The following is a 14,661-nucleotide window of genomic DNA, read 5'->3' as shown; positions in this document are numbered from 1 at the left end:
TATTTTTTCATTTTTTATTTTTTTTCAGATAGATAAAACAATTTATTTTAAAAAGGATCATGTTACATATGCTCATTTACCTGAAACATTCATCATTGCTTTATGTTGGGAGCATTTGAAAACTTCTAGCTATTCTGAAATACAGTAAACTGTCATCAACTATAGTTGCCCCATTAAGGTACACCCTTTAAAGTGTTCAATTCAATCACTTTTAGTACATTCACAAAGTTGTGCATTGATCACCACTAATTCCTCTTTATCTGATTTTTTATTAAAAAAATGGATAAACAAATGTATAATTTTCATTCAATAAATACCACTTGATCCTCATGCAGTTTTGTTGCAGAAAGCAAAGCCCATGATTTTAGAATAATGATAGCAATTTAATAATCAGTTTTCACACAGTTTCAATAATTGCAGCAATTTCCTTGAATTGTCTGTAGAAATTCTGGAGAGAAAGGGAAAAAATAATATTAATTTTGCTTTTAGAGGATATTTAAGTAGCTCTTTTAATTACATCTAACTACCAGAGGCTATACAACATATTAAGTTTGTATTTTAATGTTACCTTCCCAACTTTTGAAGGTTGCTAAAGAAACAAACAGGTACACTTTTACTATTGTAGAGTTGGATAATTAGCTCATGACCAATCTTTTTAAAAAGCACATGAGAAAGTTCTTTTAAGATCACACAGGAAAGATTTATTAACTACCCAGCACTGTCCTAAACACTGAAGATAAAAAACAAAAAAGACAGGCGGTTCCAGGCCTCGAAACACTTTAAATCTAGAGAAAGACGGCATTTCAGGGTGATAGGGGCTGTCTTGTTTAAGATTATGGGTTCAATTACAATAAGAGAGACTCAGCATTGACAATGGCTTATATGGTAGAAGTTTTTCCGTCATTTAAAATTAAGCTGGTATGGTGGTTCTCCTGTAGAAGTCATCTTGTTTTTTTAAATCTCGGGTAAGAGAGGGATCAAACAAATTCTGTTTTTCTTTCTTCTCCTCTACCTGACAGAAAGCTAAGAGGCAAATTTGAAACATAACCCCAGCAATTAGGATACCCGCTAATGATTTACATATTTCTATTTTCCTTCTTATTTTAAGGTCTTAATTTTTTATTTTACTACTTAACAATTTTCTTTTAATTTATATGCAAGCTTGTCATGGAATGAAGCATGGTGTAACTATTTCGTTAAAAATATATATTGATGGTCAAAATTTTAGCTATCAAAAAGATCTGCTGGACACCAAGGTTCACACCTGTAATCCCAGCACTTTGAGAGGCCAAAGTGGGAGGATCATTTGAGGCCAGGAGTTGGAGACCAGCCTGGGCAAGATAGCAAAATCTAGTCTCTACAAAAAGTAAAAAAATTAGCTGGTGTGCTAGTGAGTGCCTGTAGTCCTAGCTAATCGGGAGGCTGAGGCAGGACGATCACTTGAGCCCAGCAGTGTGAGCTATGATCGTACCACTTCACTGCAGCCTGGGCAACAGAAGAAGATCCTGTCTCTTAACAAAAAAAAGATACGAACTTTTGGTTATAAAATGAGGAAGTCTGAGGATCTAATGTATAGTATGATGACTATAGTTAACAAAAGGGGCCGGGCGCGGTGGCTCATGCCTGTAATCCTAGCACTCTGGGAGGCAGAGGCGGGTGCATCGCTCGAGGTCAGGAGTTCGAGACCAGCCTCAGCTAGAGTGAGACCCCCGTCTTTACCAAAAATAGAAAGAAATGATTTCGACAGCTAAAAATCTATATAGAAAAAATTAGCTGGGCATGGTGGCGCATGCCTGTAGTCCCAGCTACTCGGGAGGCTGAGGCAGTAGGATCGCATAAGCCCAGGAGTTTGAGGTTGCTGTGAGCTAGGCTGATGCCACGGCACTCACTCTAGCCCGGGCGACAAAGCGAGACTCTGTCTCAAAAAAAATAAATAAATAAATAATAAAAAATAAAAAAATAAAAACAAAAGGGTAACTATGTGTGTTGATGAATTTGTTAATTAGCTTGATTATGGTAATCCTTACACAATGTGTATGTTCATCAAATCATCAAGTTGTATACTTTGAAAACATAATTTTTATTTGTCAATTATACCTCAATAAAGCTGAGGGGTGGAAATTTGCTTCATTTGTAATTTTTTTTCCTATGGGAAAAAAAATTTCTAAAGGTAGAATCAGAGAGCATGAACGTTACACAGAGAAACAAGAATTAGGCCAGCTTTGTGAATTCCACAAAAAAGATTGAAACCTATATTCTCTTTTGAAATTGATTTGGTCTTCATGTTCAGTTGACAGCTACTCCCATATCACAATATACTACACTTATATACTACATTTATTTCCTTTTTACTAAGTCCCAATTCCTTCCAAGACACTAATCAACATTAATACTTTTAAATTTGTGACCATTGTTTTTGTTTTAAAGCAGGGATATCTATTTTAAAAGAAAGAAATCAAAGGGAAATAAATTCCTTAAAATATAGCTTACAAAAGAAGAAATTAAAAGTATTATAAGTGGTGGTATATGAGAGGCTTTTCTTAAAAAGGAAGCCTAGAACCAATATATATTATTAGTTTTACAAAGAATTCACTTTTTATTTCCATTTCATTCACTATGGTTGCTTTTCTTTGGCTTTTAGAGTACTAATTGCTGTGAAGATTCTTACCTATTCACTCACCAAAGAGATCAAAATAAACAAAACCAAAATTGTACAGGACAGTTAAATTAATGACAAAACATCTCCCAGTATTTTCAAAAGAAAATCTGATTTATTGCCTACCTCCTTTTTTTCTTCCTTGGTTAGAAAAAAAAAGGTAAGATAATAACATGAGTAACATAACTCTGAATATAAACTACTGAGTTACTTAAATCTCTAGCTGATAAAACCAGTCAACAAGTACAGTTGCTGTGATCTGCATTTTATAAACATTATTGGTCAGAATATTCAGGGTCAACACTATTCAAAGAAAACATTCATTTAGCTTAACATTCTTGAATATTAAGCCTAAAAGAATAAGAATAAAATAGTTAACTGCAAAGTAAACAGCCTGGCAGAGAAGATGACAATTTCCTAAATATACTCATAGAGGAATACTGTAATAGTGATCAAATGGCACGGTACACAAAAAAACTTTCCCTTAAGATTTTATACATATTTTTAAGCAGCAATTACACATGAACTAAAATTGAATGAGTTAAATCACAAACCTGAAACTGTGGAATTGTCATTTCAAAGGACTTGTTCTTTATTTGGCCTGAATGATCTGCCACTTTTAGCATCACTGCAACATAAGGATACTTAAGAGATCTGCAACTGTTGGAGCTCACAGCCATTCCTAGTTTCCACTGAAAATCTATAAGCTTTAATAAGAGCACAGAACAATATAATAGTAGTAACATTGCTTTGGATGCAGATATTTATTCAATTTATCTTCATTTTAATATTAAGGAATAATAATCAAATTAAAATGAAAAGGTAATATGGGATATAAACAGAAAACAACACTGTCATAGATACAAAAGGGAAAAGGCAAAAAGTGAAAAAATAAAAAAACTCCACCCAATGTACAATGGAAGTGGAAGGAGGATGTGACAGTACTGGTTTTCCCTAAAAGGCTTAAATGTTGCTCCTGTACTTCAGGGACTCCAAATGCTTTGGAGCATCTTTTATTTCACTTTCCTGTTGCATATATGCCTTCCCTCATTCCATACCCAAAAAGTAAAATGGAAGATGGGTTATATCATCATCATTGGAACCATTCCCTTCCTTTCCTCAACATAGTCTTCAAGCTAAAACCTTATGTTAGCATAAATAGTGGTAAGGTATTTTCTTTTTTTGAGACAGAGTGTCGCTTTGTTGCCCTGGCTAGAGTGAGTGCCGTGGCGTCAACCTAGCTCACAGCAACCTCAAACTCCTGGGCTCAAGCGATCCTCCTGCCTCAGCCTCCCGAGTAGCTGGGATTACAGGCATGCGCCACCATGCCCGGCTAATTTTTTCTATATATATTTTAGTTGGCCAGATAATTTCTTTCTATTTTTTTTAGTAGAGACGGGGGTCTCACTCTTGCTGAGGCTGGTCTCGAACTTCTCACCTCGAGCAATCCACCCGCCTCGGCCTCCCAGAGTGCTAGGATTACAGGTGTGAGCCACCGTGCCTGGCCAAGGTATTTTTTATTTCATCAGTGTTCACGTGGATACATGACCCAGGTGATGTGCTATGCAGTTTACATGTATTAAGTGCCTCACTGAATCACCATCACATTATAGGTTATTATTTCCATTTTGCAGATGACAAAACCTAATTTCAGAGAGCTTAGGTAATGCACATGCACAAGGTCACACATTTTTGGAATCAGAACTGAAACCAAAGTCTATTTGACTCCAAAGATTACATCTTTATTGACTACTGGCTGCCTAAATACTTTTTATCTAATTCCTGTCAATGATTGTTCAGTGATGCCATGTCATAAAACAGTATTAGGTAAATGCTGCTCTTAATACTGACTCTGAAACATAAGACTGTGGGTGGAGGAATCTTGTCTGTCTTGTTTCCAAAGGTTAGCCTGGTATATAACAGGTACTCAAAAAATATTTTCTGATTGACTGATACCTTTTGCTACCAAACTAATACCGTCCTGGCAAAAAGCTTTGCTTGTTAATCCATTCCTTTTTATAAAAGGTGGGATTGATATGGAAACCAAAATTTCCTCCTGTCTCAGACTGGCTCTGGACACATCTGCTATAGCATTAAGGACAAGCTGGTCCTGATAAAAGGTTAACATCTTTAATAAGTAAAAAGACTGTATAAACTCATTTTAAATAAAAGTTTTTCACACAAAAATGGAGAAGGGATAGTACACAAGTCAAGAAGAACTACAATGTTTCTAATAAACATATGAAAAGGTGCTTACCTTCATTAAGAAAGAGGGAAATACAAATTAAAACTACAATGAGATACTACTACACACCTACCAAAATGGAAAAAATTTAAGTCTCACAATTCCAGGTACTGGCAAGGAAGGATATGAGGCAAGGAAGGAAGTGTCACATGCTGTTGATGTAAGTCTAAATTGGGCCAATCTTTTGGAAAACTGGCTTTTCATCATAAAACTAAAGTTATGCACACTGTGACCCAGCAATTCTACTGGGGATATAACCCAGAAAAACTTGTGCATATGTACATACGTAAGAATACTCCTAGTAGCTTTATTTGTAATAGCCTTAAACTGGAAACACCTCAAATGTTTATCAGCAATAAAATAGATAAATGAAATGCTATACAGCAATGAATACGAATGAACTTCTGTTACATTTAATACCAAAAATCTTAAAAGAAACAAGTTGAAAAGTTATGTGATTCCATTCACTTACACTTGAGCAACAAGTGGTAAAACTATAAAGAGAAGTAAGAAAACGAATAGTACAAAAGGACAAAAAGGATAATCAGGCTGGGGGCGGTGGCTCACGCCTGTAATCCTAGCACTCTGGGAGGCCGAGGCGGGTGGATCATTTGAGCTCAGGAGTTCAAGACCAGCCTGAGCAAAAGCGAGACCCCGTCTCTACTAAAAAAAAAAAAAAAAAAAAAAAATAGAAATTATACGGACAACTAAAAATACATGTAGAAAAAATTAGCTGGGCATAGTGGCACATGCCTGTAGTCCCAGCTACTCAGGAGGCTGAGGCAGAAGGATTGCTTGAGCCCAGGAGTTTGAGGTTGCTGTGAGCTAGAGTGAGACTCTGTCTCAAAAAAAAAAAAAAAAAAAAAAAGGTAATCAGACCTCCAGGGTGGAAGCGGGGGTGATTGGGGAGGGACATGTGGTGGGTTTCAAGGGTACTAGTAATGCTCCATTTCTTCACTTTTGATTGTGGTTACACAAGTATTCACTTTTAAATGGCTCATAAAACTGTCCTATTTATGCACTTTTTTGTACATATGCTATCTTGCACATATAGTAGAAAGAGAAAGAAATACAAGTCAGTGAGTACCACATTCTCGTTGAAAGGAAAAATTTATTATAGTCAAGAGAGATCAAGGGAAAAGGTTTTACAGAGGAGATAAGCTTTAAGTTCCGTTTTGAAGAATAAACAGAACTGCAATCAAGAGGAAAATGTGTCATATTTATGTATCCTAAAAATATACACCTAGCAAAGAATAACATTAAGCTGAACCAACAATAGATGAAAACAGTCATCATTTATTGAGGGATAGAACATTTATTTATCTTAAAGTAGAAGGCTCTTGCAAGGAAATAGGAAGATAAAGTTGACAAAAGTGATAAAAAAAGCCAGTATTTCTTTGCAAATTGAGCTTTCTGAGCTTTTCAACATATCCTCATATATTTTATTTTATTATGGAAAACTTATTACATTAAGTCATTTAAAGTTTTCCTAGACAATGGGGAATTACTGAATGTTTTTAAGTAAAGATAATGATATCAAAGCATTGATTAAGATATATTCATCTGGTGGCAGCAGAACACACTAATCCAAGTATGAGGTTATAAGTGTCTGAACCAAGGTGGTGATCTGGTCTAACTTAAGATTACAAAAGGCTCATCCAGACTAATGCGGGAGACATTAAGTTTATGTGAGAAAGCAGGGAGACCCATTTGGGAGGCTACTACAGCATTCAAGGAAAGAGCATGGTGGGCTGGGCCCAGGTGGCAGAATAGAGAGGTGAATTTAGGGCATATATATATACACACACATACATATATATATATATACACATACAAAAAAAAATATATATATATATATTTTTTTTTTTTTGAGAGAGCGTCTCGCTCTGTTGCCCAGGCTAGAGTGAGTGCCGTGGCATCAGCCCAGCTCACAGCAACCTCAAACTCCTGGGCTTAAGCGATCCTACTGCCTCAGCTTCCCGAGTAGTTGGGACTACAGGCATGCACCACCATGCCCGGCTAATTTTTTTTCGATATATATATTTTTAGTTGGCCAAATAATTTTGTTTCTATTTTTTTAGTAGAGACGGGGTCTCGCTCCTGCTCAGGCTGGTCTCGAACTCCTGACCTCGAGTGATCCGCCCGCCTTGGCCTCCCAGAGTGCTAGGATTACAGGCGTGAGCCACCGTGCCCGGCCTAGGGTATATCTTTTAAAGTAGAGAAAACAGTACGCTGATGGATTCTACACAAGTGTAAGAAAAAGAGTCACCCTAAGTTCCCACATTAACTCCAAGGTTTGGGCCTTGATGACAGGACCATTTATTGAGATAAGGAACATTGGGAAAACAGGTGTATGTGTGTGGGGGACAGGGGGTGGGAATCAAGCCTGTGGTTTTGAACATTTTAAATTCGAAACACCAGACTTCCAAGGGAAGATGGCAAGTAAACAATTGGATAGTGAGCCAGGTGTTCAGGAGAGACACTGGGGCTGGATATATACATTTCGGATCATGAGCATATAGATGGTATGTAAAGCCATTAGACTGGATGAAAACACTTAGGAAGTAACTGGGGGGAAAAGAGCTCTGAGGAACCTACGCTGGAATACTCCAACAGAGATTATGAAGAGGATCTAGCAAAGGAGCCTCCAAGAGAACAACAGGGAGGTAGGAGGAGAACCAGAAGAATGACTCCTAGAAGAGAAATGAAGAAAGTGTTTCCAGGAGAAAGTCATCAAGTGTGTCAATGTTGCTGAGAGGTCAAGTAAGATGAGGACTGAAAATTGCCCACTGGATGTGGTAACATAGGGATCAATGGTGACCTTGACAAGAGTAGGGTATAAAAGCCTTGGTACAATGGGCTTGAGAGAGAATGGGGAGATGGAGTAGACACTGTCAGTACAGATGTCTCTGTAAAGTTTTGCTGTAGAGAAAAACAGATACAGGACAGTAGCTGAAGGTGGATGAGAGCAAAAAAAAAAAAAAAAAGGCTTTTTTTTCAAGATGTCACCAGCACATATTTGGTAGTGATTTTTAGTACAGTAAAAAAATGTAAATTATGGAGGCAAAAAGCAATAATTATATTTCTTCTGTTGGTGAGGATAGAATTGATTTTACAAGTAGAGGGGTTGGCCTTAGATGAACATGCCAACAATGCATTCATAAATACAGAAGGTGAGGCAGAGTATGAGGGCAGGCAGAATAGTAAATGTGGAGATGGGAAAATGAGGAAATCCTCTTCTAGGTGATTTTATTTTCTCAGTTATATAAGCAGGGTCATCAGCAGAGAGTGAGGAAGGAATATTCATGATTTGGTGAGGGAAGTTAAAAAAAGAGAACAGAAGAGTAAGCAAATGAGGATAACTGTATTTACCCCATGGAGTCATGACAATTATATGTCAGTACAGGGACCCCTTAGAAAAAGTTTAGTGCTCAAATATTATTACTGACTAGAATAAAAAAATGTACACTGTAAATATATTTAGAGAAATGTAATGGCTATCACTTCCTAACATCAATAACTTTAAGAGAATAGAGCTGAGTTTAAGCAAATCATACTTGACAAAAGAAATTTCTGAAAAGGAGCCTAAGTTCTAAAATTATGACTGGCTCTTCCTGATAAATACAACTTAGTTAATTCCCCAATGCAGTGTTAGCCCCAAAATTCCTCAAGGACTTTACTCACATTAACAGTTCCCCAACCCTTTCTTATATTAACACTCAGTGCCAAAAAAAAGGAAGTATACTTATTTTCCATTAAAGAATTTTAATTTCAGGACCTACTATCAGTATTGAAATTGTGTCCTTTTCATGCACAGATAACTAGAATACCTACCCTTACTGGATTGCTGTGTGGATTATGAAGCACATACAAAGTGCCTGGGGTAGTGGCTAGCACAGAGTAAACAATCAACAAATGGTAGCTGCAACATTAGCAGTAGTATTGCTATTAGTAATATTGATAACACTAATTTTAATTACAGACTTGCCATTTTTCTGAACTCTCACTGGAGGTGAGGTCCTTTAACCTGGCAAATTTATATATTGGTGACAAAGAAATGTTTAAAGAAAGAAACATGACACTATAGCTCAAGGAATTCAAACTAACATAAGCACAAAATATTAGGTGTATCTGGTACATTTAAAAAGTATATACAGATGCTTCTCCACTTACAAAGGGGTTATATCCCCATAAACCCACTGTAAATTGAAAATGTCATTAAGTTGAAAATGTATTTAATACACCTACCTTAGCAAACGTCATAGCAGCCAAGTCTACCTTAAACACGCTCAACATTTACGTTAGCCTACAGTTGGGCAAAACCATCTGGCAACACAGAGTCCTAGTTTTTCACCCTCATGACTGCACAGTTGACTGGGACTTGTGGCCTACTGCTGCTGCCCAACTGCTTTCTACTGAATACATACGGCTTTTGTATTATCATGAAGTTGAAAATCATAAATTGAACCACCACAAGTCAGGGACTATCTCTATTACAAACATAAATGACTTATAGCTAGGTTTTGGATTTTTTTCCCCTCTAAAATACTCTTAAATACACACTACCATTTTGTCCAGCAGTGTAATATTTAAAAAACATGTCATGAATTATGATAAAAAAATGTTCAATTTAGGAGTTTCTGGAGGTAAAACTCACAAACGTGTGAGAGTCCTCCTAGAGTTTTTAACTCTGATGCTTGTCCACACCCAGCCTCCAGCAATTTGACAATTACAGTTTAAGCATTAGAAATCTGTGGGACTTCTGCTCTGGTAAGTTGTGATTCTATTTGCCAGTCTGTCTCACCAATTTTGGGGACAGTGGTTTGCCATGTGACCTCACAGACCAAGAAGAGTTGTTGGTTTTTCAGTTTGTTCAGCTTTTACTTGTTGTTAGGACACGACAATGACTTCCAAGTTCCTTACATGCTGGACCAGAAACTAGAGGTCTATTACTTTTTATAATTTTCTTCGTGAAGATTTTAAACATCTTTTGTTAGATTTATTGCAAGGTACTTTATAATTTATTTAAGGTTGTAAATGACATCTTCTTTAAAATTATATTTTCCAACTCTGTGTCTGAACCTATTCCTGTGCCAAACTCTCATATTAACTCGAATAATCTATAAATTATCTTGGCTTTTCTTACGTGAACAATCATGTAACTATAAATGACCGTATGGATGGAATGTGTAGGAGGCTGAATAATGTTCCCCCAAATACATCCATGTCCTAAACCCCAAAATTTGTGAATATGTTACCTTAGGGGACAAAACAAATTTTGCAGATGTGAACAAGATTAAGGACTTTGAGATAGGGAGATTTTCCTGGATCATCCAGGTTGGTCCAACGTAATCACAAAGGTCCTTATAAGAGGGAGGCAGGAGGGTCAGAGAAGACAATGTGAAAATAGAAGCAGAGGTTGAAATGTTGTGCTTTGAAAATGGAAGTAGAAGCCACAAGCCAAGGATTACAGGCAGCCTCTACAAGCAATCAGATTCTCCCCTACAGCCTCCAAAAGGAACACAACCCTGCCTACACCTTGATTTTAGCCCCATAAGACTAGTTTTGGACTTCTGACCTCCAAAACTGTAAAAGATACATTGGTGTTTTTTAAGCCAAAAAAGGAGTTCAATTTTTAAAATCCTATAACTTGTATAACTCAGTTTCAGGCTATCTTACCAAAACAAATTATTTAATGTAAGTGAATAGATAAAATGATTTATGACAGATTGAGTCAAAGTGCACGAATTCATGTAACTCTGAGTGAAGTCAGGTAAAGGATTGATTACTGAGTTCCCCTGCCTCCCAGGAATCCTCAAAAGCAACGGCAGAATCAGTTGGAGAGAAATAACAGAGCCCAGTCAATGGACGCCTTTCTCAGCCCCTGTATTCTTATTACTTCTTACCTCAGCCCTTTCTTATATTTTGTAGGGACTCCTGACCTAAAATATTCTAGTTTTAGTACTCTTCTGGAAAGTGTGTTATAAGTTATTTGTCTAAAAATAGCTTATTAGCTAAAACAGCATAGGAACATTTGAAACAAAGAGGACTAACGTGTACTTTCAAAAGTCAAATTCCTATTCCTAGCATAAAAATATATATACTCTTAAAGGTTAAAAAGTTATACTCCAAAATAACTTTTTTTTAAAGACTAAGACAATGTCTGTGATGCTATCTTTGTAAACTTTAGTAATTTCTTCTATATCCATCACATTCTAAAACACTGTGTTCCTAGCTTCGAATCAATGTTGCTTAATCAAAGAAGAACAATACTTGGTCTGCACTCTTTGGGCTGGGGTAGGTGGGGAAGCTTTAATAACAATGGCAGCGGCCACCAGCCCAGGTTCAAAGGGGAAGGAGGATACAGCGAGGCTGGCTGAAGGTCACCGGCTCACGGATACAGGCCCTGGCCTGGGGGAAGCACAGGGGAAGGCTCCCGATGGGCACCGTCCCCCGGCTGTGGCAGGCGGGCCCGGCGCTGTCGCCGCTCCTTGCCCCGCGGAGGCCGGCTAAGGACAGGGCGGGGCGGCCACTCACCTGGTTGGTCACCTGAAACGGAAGAAGAAAACATCATTCAGGGAAAAATTTTTCTTGCTCCAGGGTCCCGCTGCCCCCTCTCCTTCCAGGCCGGGACTTACCTGGGACTTAGCATCCAGCAGCGGCTCGCGACCCCCCTCCATGGCAAGCATCCAGGGCTCGCGCCGCAGACTTAAGCGGACGGTCCCCCCCTGGCCAACACTTCCGCTTCCGCTTCCGCTTCCTGCCCCTGGCGGCCCGGCGCACGCCGCGGAGGCAGGGGGCGCCGGAAACAAGCGTCTTTGTGTAACCCGTCTTTTATCTCAATTAAACATCAGTTTTAAGCAGTTTCTGAGCAACAGGAAGGGTATTACAGGAGAAAAGGTCGAAGACTTGGGAGACACTTTGTGAAATGAACTACTAATTAAATGTAGGATGCCGCCTCCCCCATCTAAAGCTATAGACGTGGGCTCTTCCAGTCTGGAGGCCACAGCGTCGCTTCTGCGCGTGCGCAAACTTGGGACTGCGCGAGTAATTGATCCCAAGCAAATTTCAGAACAGCGAGACTGCCACACCCCCTCCACAGGGAAGTGTGTCTGCGACCGAGGGTCCTGTGGGAACAGTAGTTATAAGATGAGCTTCCGTCACTTGGTTTTACTTCACTGGCCTAGCTGTGTGCGGGGAGAATGCCTTTCTGTATCCCCGCTGTCACTGTCCTACACCAGCCCTCAACCTAACTGCAGCACAATACCTTCCCATCTTGTTTTCCCACTTCTCTCCTTGTTAGGTTTGTTCTGGGTGGGAACCCGAAAAATATCATAAAGCCTGTAAAACAAAAGCTGAAGGAGTCTGGAAAGTCCAAGGTCATAAGTTTAACTGCGACTACAGACAGTTGTTAACAACCCTGGCATTTCTTTTTTTCCCTGATAAGGCTGAAGTTTATTCCTCCCTCTCTCTCCTGATAAGGACGGAAGCTATCCCCTCCCCTATCTCTGCAGATGTTACTGACTCCCCTCCCCCGAAAAACCCTCTATAAAACCCAAGGCTTTTCCCTCCTTCCGGGTGGACGTTTTTTCTCCTCCACCCATCTGCACCCTGATGCTCAAAATAAACAGCGTTTTGGTACACATGAGACTTCGTCTCTCCCTCTCTCTCTCTCGACTCCTATTCACCTCAAATCCATTCTATATAGATAATCTAGAGCGATTTTTTTCTAGCCAACTTTTTAGTTTGAAAAACTGGAAAATTTTTTCAGAAAAGTTGTAAAACTAGTTTGATGACCATATACCCTTCATCTAGATTCACCAACTGTTAACAGTTTACATATTTGCTTTATCTCTGCTTACATACATAGTAAAATGATGATGCTTCACCTCAAATACTTGAGCATGTATCTCCTAAGAACAAGGGCATTCTCTTAAATAACCACAATACAACTTCATACTCAGGAAATTTCACATTGGTGAGATGCTATTATCTAATAAATAGGCCAAATTAAAATTTCCCCAGTTGTTTCAACAATATTCTTTAAAATTATTCCCTACCCCATCCACATCCAGAATCTAATCAAGGATCTTTCTGAATTTGGTGATCATAACTCTTTAGTTTCTTCTAACCTAGAACTGCACTGGTAAAGTATTAGTAGGGCTGTTTTCCTCCCTGGAAGTTCTAGGGGAGAATCTGCTTTCAGGCTCATTCAGAACTCAGTTCTGTGCAGTTGTCATTTTCTTGCTGGCTTTTAGATGGGGATTTTCACCTTTTAAAGGCCATCAGCACTTCATGGCTGTGGCCGCCTCCCTCCATCTTTGAAGCCTTCAATGGCAGATTAAGTCCTCCTCACACTTCGAATTGCTCTGATCTCTCCTGCATCAATTAGATTAGGCATACTTAAATAATCCAGAATAACCTCCCCATTTTAAGGTTCATAATTTTAATCACATCTGCCAAGTCCCTCCAGAGCAGTACCTTAAATAATCAGAGGATGAAAATCTTTGGAGAGGGGCATCTTTAGAATTCTGCCCACTGAAAACACCGCTCATAGGATTGTTGGAGAATTACATTTGTGAACTAAAATAAAATTTAAGGCTTATCCCCACACCGGCTGACTAAATGGACCCCCCTCATAGCTGAAGGAATATCCTAAAACTAAATTGCCTGCCAGGAGGAAGGAGGTCAGACAGGCCTTACCATGCCCCCCTCCCTTCTTGAGGACATCCTTTATAACCCATTAACAGGCCTAAGGTTATGTGAGACAAACCTACAGCTCAATTTACACAACAAATATATGTCTGGTGGCTTATCTCTCATAAACAGCTCCTATGTTAAAACATTCCAAGCCTTTAGACAAAGCTTCATGTCTTTAACCAATTACAAGCCAAAGAATCTTTAAACCCACCTATAACCTGTAAGCCCCCCCAGCTTTGAGATGGCCCACCTTTTCTGGCCAAACCAACGTATGCCTCCCACATATTGATTTATGACTTTACCTGTAACCCCTGTCTCCCTAAAATGTATAAAACCAAACTGTAACCCAGCCACAGTGAGTCCACTTGCTCAAGGCCTCTTGGGTGTGGCTCCGGGTCATGGTCCTCAAATGTGGCTCAGAATAAATCTCTTTAAAACTATTTTATAGAGTTTGGCTTTTTTTCCATTGACGCATTAGTTAATGTATGTTAAGCACCGAAAACTGTCCCTGGCATGTAGTACTCAGAATCTAGGCAAAAAAAAAAAAAAAAAGCCACTGACTCAAGGTCATTGGACCTGGTTAAATGTACTAATTATTATAGCTTGGGAACATAGTCCTTGAATGAATCAGATAATTTCTTTCCTGTGGATGTCTGATGAAAAGATAGAACACTGCTGTGCATCCGGTTGGTTGGTGCATCAGTTCCATTTGTCAGGAAATCTTTTTCTTTAGTTCTTGGTGCCATCAGATTATGCTCCATGGTGGCTGGGGATGAATACACACACACACACACACACACACACACACACACACACACACACAGACACCCCTAACTTTGTAAAAATGCTTCAAAAAGGTAAAAAGATACATGTATTTTACAAGTTCATTTTTGTTATTTCTCTGCATTTTTCATGCATTCCTTTTAAAGTTGCTTATTCTTCCTATTATTCAATATGAGTGCCCCTTTCCAAAAATCTATCAATATAATTTGGGGAAAGTAAAATGTTAGTAGTGTTTAGGGAAATCTCTGCCAATTGTTACTTTTGTTTTTGTGCTTCT

The 14,661-nt window shown here is 38.6% G+C and overlaps 1 protein-coding gene across 1 annotated transcript; it reads right to left on the bottom strand.

The window, feature by feature from the left end:
• Positions 1–249: 249 nt before the first annotated feature.
• On the bottom strand, positions 250–11,658 carry COMMD6 (COMM domain containing 6). Its single transcript, XM_045566768.1, has 4 exons — positions 11,540–11,658; positions 11,439–11,450; positions 3,211–3,363; positions 250–448 (listed from the first exon to the last, which is right to left on the bottom strand). The coding sequence occupies exons 1-4, from the start codon at positions 11,588–11,590 to the stop codon at positions 398–400; spliced, it is 267 nt and encodes an 88-aa protein (XP_045422724.1). The 5' UTR covers positions 11,591–11,658; the 3' UTR covers positions 250–397.
• Positions 11,659–14,661: the final 3,003 nt, after the last annotated feature.

Source organism: Lemur catta, chromosome 13 (assembly GCF_020740605.2).
Source record: "Lemur catta isolate mLemCat1 chromosome 13, mLemCat1.pri, whole genome shotgun sequence".
Taxonomy (NCBI): Eukaryota; Metazoa; Chordata; class Mammalia; order Primates; family Lemuridae; genus Lemur; species Lemur catta.
The sequence above is the reverse complement of the archived record's forward strand: the minus strand, read 5'-3'. Positions and strand labels throughout refer to the sequence as shown.

What these genes read in the sequence shown, in the direction of transcription:
- COMMD6 (XM_045566768.1), bottom strand. Translation starts at nt 11,590, where the DNA reads ATGCTTGCCATGGAGGGGGGTCGCGAGCCGCTGCTGGATGCTAAGTCC. An exon ending in TGACAATTCCACAGTTTCAG is followed by an intron (nt 449 to 3,210) that starts GTTTGTGATTTA and finishes CTTTCTCTCCAG; the next exon opens with AATTTCTACAGACAATTCAA.